The following is a 5,090-nucleotide window of genomic DNA, read 5'->3' as shown; positions in this document are numbered from 1 at the left end:
GACTTTTCTAATAATCTTAAGGGAAGTGAAAAATATAAAGCTGTGATGCACACAATTAAACAGCATTCAAATACCTGACTGAAAACTACTGGTTGTATCTTTACTTTTTTCTTGTAAAACTTTTCTACAAGCTGGTTATCAGAAGCAATTTCCTTCATTTTTTCAGCTCTCTTCTCAAATTCTGTATCGGACACAATATCAGACTGCTCTTTTCTGCTAACTACTGCACTTGCACAAACGTCTGACATCTGCTCATCCTCTTTTATAATTCCTGTGTTTATTTCAAATAATTTCTTCCTACTTTCATCAACACTTGTTTCAACAACAAACTCTTTATTACCTTGTATCATCCCTGTTTCATCATCCTGCACATGTTTCTCTCCATTTTCTGGGTCTACTTTTGACATTTCCTTTTCCTCCTTTTCCAAAACTACTTCATGCAAATCTACATTTTGCTCTTCCTTGTCTATACCTGCTTCCTCTGCGCCTCCTTTTCTCTCCTCATCTGGTCTCGCTTCTCCCTCCATTCCTCTAGTATCCTCTTCTGCTTTACTTCTTCTCCATCATCTATGCCAAATAAACTCCTGAATCCTATGACATGCATACCTAAAATGAAAGAACAGTACTTTCTCAATAACTGCATTTTATACAGCACTACTTTGTATGTGTATAAATCTCAATTATCAGATTTATAGGCTCAAAGACTCTCACCTTCAAATGAATCAGAAACATCATCCTCCATTTCAGACAGAATTTCAGTGAGTATTTCTTCATCTGCGACGGCTTCTGCTGACATCCAAACCTTATAAACCTGGAGAGTTATTATTCATTAATGAATATTCTATTACAACTATTGAAAAACCTTCCTCTGAAAAATTTCTAAGACAGGTCTTTAAATGACTTATTGACATTAAAATGACAACAGGAGTATATCATCCACTTTTGCAGTCCTAAAATAACTTGAAATCATATCTCAGGTTTCACACACCAAAATACTTGCAGTTACGTTAAAATGATCTTCATCCTGTTTAGAATAAAATAGAAAACAGATCTTATGCACAATGCTAATCCCTAAAATTATGTGCTGGAACCATGTCCTCCAAAAATGGACATGATCTTCCTGAATTAGTCAGTTGATAAAAGCCTCAAAAAAGGAGGATAAAAAGAAGGAATAGAAGAATATGAACAAGATGATGAAGAGGAAGGGAAAGATGAACAAAAAAAAAAAAACAATGAAGAAAACAGAAAAATGAAATATGAGTCAAAGAAAAAAAAAAGGAAAGGTAAAGAAAGTGGATAAGATATGCAAAGTTACTGAGAAAGATAACATGAAGAAACCCAATTATATTTGCAAATAGTTCTTAAATATGACTCTAACCTGAGCAACACACCCAGACCCCACTGGGTTTCTGTTATTGTCAAACTTGACAAAGATCTTCCACCATTCAGGACCAAAGGCTTTCCTCATCATATATTTTTGTACTTCCACGAGTGTGGTTTGACACTTCTCTGGAGCTTGGCAAACTGGCGGCAACAAGAGTCTGGGAACAAGTCTCTCCGTGTTGAGGCCCACTGTCCTAACTTGATCAGAATAGGTCCCGAAAAACTCAATTCCTGAAAAGCATGGACTTGTTAGTTACTTGAATTCTTTGCTTGTGAGGCTACATGTGTATTTATCACTCTACAGCATACTTCTTTCTTTATCAAAATATAAGCTTGTTTGATCATTATCATATTATTGAATGGTAAAAACATTAAGTTATAGAACAACTACAATAGTAAAAACTATACAAAATTAGCTGAAACTCTGTTAACAAGAAGGCTGTTTTCTTTTATACATTTGATACCATCTTTAAATCTATAAAAACAAGTGACTTTAGTTCAACATCTTATTACAATTCAGATCATCATTTGCATATATTCACAAAGTCATACTCTTGCAAAACTAACAGTTTGAATATCATGGAAACACATTGATGAACCTTACCTCGCAAAAGCAAGAACCACCACAAATCTTTACTCCTCTCTCCAAAGAAAGTCATGGGATAGAGAGCGAAGATCGGCATAAATGTAATCACCAGCCGTAATGCTCTCAGGCATAATCGAAAGGCCTCATATATCTCCAGAAATAATTGAATGAGGTAACTACTATTCTTCTTAGCCTTTCTAGTGATTTCTATGACTGGGATTTTCTTCTCAACTTGAGCATTATTGAAGGACATTGTTGGTGCCAGAAATGATGACATTAGCACTAGCTTTCCCAGCGTCTCTCTTCTTGGCCGCAAACTTCCCTTGTTCATATTTTTTGTAAAGGCAGAACGAACTTTCACAATTTTATCTCTTCCTAGTTGTCTACATGAGGACACTAGTTGATTATAAACTCTGAGAACTTGGACATTATTATTTGTGTATGGCATTCCACTCTTTATTAAAGAGTGTGGCGGCAAAAATGATTTCGAATGATAATGCTTGGTGTGATTCAGACACATTCTTAGGGTGGTTAGACTGTTGGACGTTTTAGAGATGCTGTGGTTACAGATAAGGCTGGCTTTCAGAATGGCATTTGATGGAATATTTATAGTTGGAATTAGGAGAACTAAATTTTTCTGCACTGTGTGGAACATCTTGGCTTTCTAAATTGCCGTCTGAAAAAAGGAGAGAAAGAGAAAAAAAAAAAGATTATGCTATTATTCATTAAAATGCCAGTGAAAGGAGAAAATAACAATATTTAGATAAATTGCCTATAGGTAATTATCTGGCAATTATTTTCTTAGAAGCAGTAATTCTTCATAATGTATTTAGATAGAACTATATAAAAAAACATATAAGATGAAATATGACAAATAACTAATAATGAACAGTTGGGCTATATCACCTGTTCTCTCTCTTTTCCTTATTCTGTGAGATTTTAACCTTATTCATGTAATTCTGAGAACACAAACAGAAACAGAGAATAAATGTGGTTTTGACTGATAAAAAACAGCAATTTTAAAATAAAAGTGACTATGTCATATAAACAATACTCTGTTTGGGGATATATCACAAAAAAAGAAGAAGAGAAAAGAGGGAAAAAGAAAATGATAATAGTAATAACTACATTTCCTGTATCTGAAAAGTGCGAATAAAACACCATTTCATTACTTTATAGAGTAAATATTTAATGAATAAACTCCATCAAACAGTGAGTGAAAAGTAAGTTTTAATGATGCTTTGAACTAAACATGAAACTGTTACTTCTTTTATAGCATCTTTTCACTAAAACCACCTACAACTCTTCATCTATCCTAAATAATTTGAGAGATTATACTTTATATTCAAAACAGGCAATGCTATCTACACCATCTATAAATCCTGAAATTAACAGAAGAAAATGAGTATACAGTACCAAGAACATCATGACCTTTCAACCTAGTATGTCACTTGAGCTTACTTGGGTACATTCTCACATACGTCGTTATTTTAATGAAAGGATGCCTGTATTTCGCTGCAAAAACACCAGTTCCCATGAAATTAATCAAATATTCATATTAAATGTATACTTATATTGCCTTATATATAGGAAGGGCAACACATATAGCGTTTTGCAATAATAAAAACATTATTGCATATTGATTATAACTGGACCCTTACCAACCTGTAATTCACATGCTTTAAATTGCACTGAATGAAACTAAGCAGGTATAAGTGAACTGAAAATAATCTACTGCAAATCATTTGCTTTTCTTCACATTAACGATATTTCCCCCCATAAAAAAAATCAAATCTACTCGTGTTCTTGTAAAGAAAAAAGAAAGAAAGAAAGAAAAAAAAACATCACCAACTCACCAATAATCTAGACTGTAATATTGAAAGAAAATTCACAATAAGATAAGAACAAATCTTAATATTCTTATCATATCATATCTATGTTTTATCATATAAATATTGCGTCCCGTTGATGGCAGGGACTGAGTATTGCGAATGAATGTCGTCTGTTTGTTTACATGTCTTTAGGCGCGAGATTTAAAAAGTACTGTCAGGCAACAGGTGTAAAAAAAATATTGAGATCTGTTTTTCATTTTTTTTAAAAGCACAAATTGGTTGTTTTGAGTTTGCATTATGCATTGCAAATGGTATAGACTAATGCAGGTATACATAAACCTTGAAAGATAGTAAAGTAAGAAAAAAAAAAGCATTTTGTTTCTTTTACATTTAAGAATTGCATTTATAGTCACACAGATTAGAACTACGTCAGTTCTTTGGATCAGTTTACTATCCTTAAAGAAAGTACTTATTTACACTCCATTTAGTGGCGTGTATATATTTCACTTCGATGAAGCAGATCAAGGTCCATAAATATTCATATAAACCTCGGCCCAAATGGGGTACTGATGTCACACACGCACAGTCACAATCCCCTCAGACTGGGCAAATTGCATTCAGTTAGATTCAAAGGGTGGCACTTCCCTTAATCATATTCATGTGCTTTAACTATATGGTATTTTTTTTCAAGGCTAGATTCGGAACATAAATACTGCAAGTTCGGGATAAAATACCATCAAATATTAGTTACTAGATACTGTGGCACTTTCGCTATTAGTGATGTTTCTTTATATTACATTCACACACACACACACACACACACACACACACACACACACACACACACACACACACACACACACACACACACATACATATATATATATATATATATATATATATATATATATATATATATATATATATATATATATATATATATATATTATAAGATGTGGATAATTCTATTTCTGTTACAGGATGTGGATAATTCTATTTCGGTTACCAGTGGACCACGTGGCTGTTTTCCACGTGGATCCAAATGTCACAAATAAGAACCACCCGCTCAGCGAGGGCGGAGGTCACATTTTATATCTGACTCGTTGACGAGAGTTCGTTCCAAGTACCGCGCGTAGGGTCAGCTCTCCCTTCGGGGGAGTTCGGTCAAGCGACCGGCGCGGTAAGGTCAGCTCAGCCCTCTCTCGGGCAGCTGACCGTGGCCTCCGCGGGCGGACGCTTCTTGCCCTTAGTACAAGCGTAGCGGTCGCGGAGTGTCAGTGCTCACCGGC

At 34.5% G+C, this 5,090-nt stretch overlaps 1 protein-coding gene across 2 annotated transcripts; it reads right to left on the bottom strand.

The window, feature by feature from the left end:
- Window positions 1-477: 477 nt before the first annotated feature.
- On the bottom strand, window positions 478-3,965 carry LOC119574988 (the record flags this gene model as incomplete). Of its 2 annotated transcripts, none has more annotated exon segments than XM_037922293.1 (5): window positions 478-606; window positions 712-811; window positions 1,379-1,614; window positions 1,988-2,645; window positions 3,826-3,965. In XM_037922293.1, coding segments are annotated over 4 exon segments (1,102 nt in total), but the record flags the coding sequence as incomplete, so codon positions are not given.
- Window positions 3,966-5,090: the final 1,125 nt, after the last annotated feature.

Source organism: Penaeus monodon, chromosome 7 (genome assembly GCF_015228065.2).
Source record: "Penaeus monodon isolate SGIC_2016 chromosome 7, NSTDA_Pmon_1, whole genome shotgun sequence".
Taxonomy (NCBI): domain Eukaryota; kingdom Metazoa; phylum Arthropoda; class Malacostraca; order Decapoda; family Penaeidae; genus Penaeus; species Penaeus monodon.
Note: the sequence above shows the minus strand (reverse complement) of the source record. Positions and strands in the feature narration are given on the sequence as shown.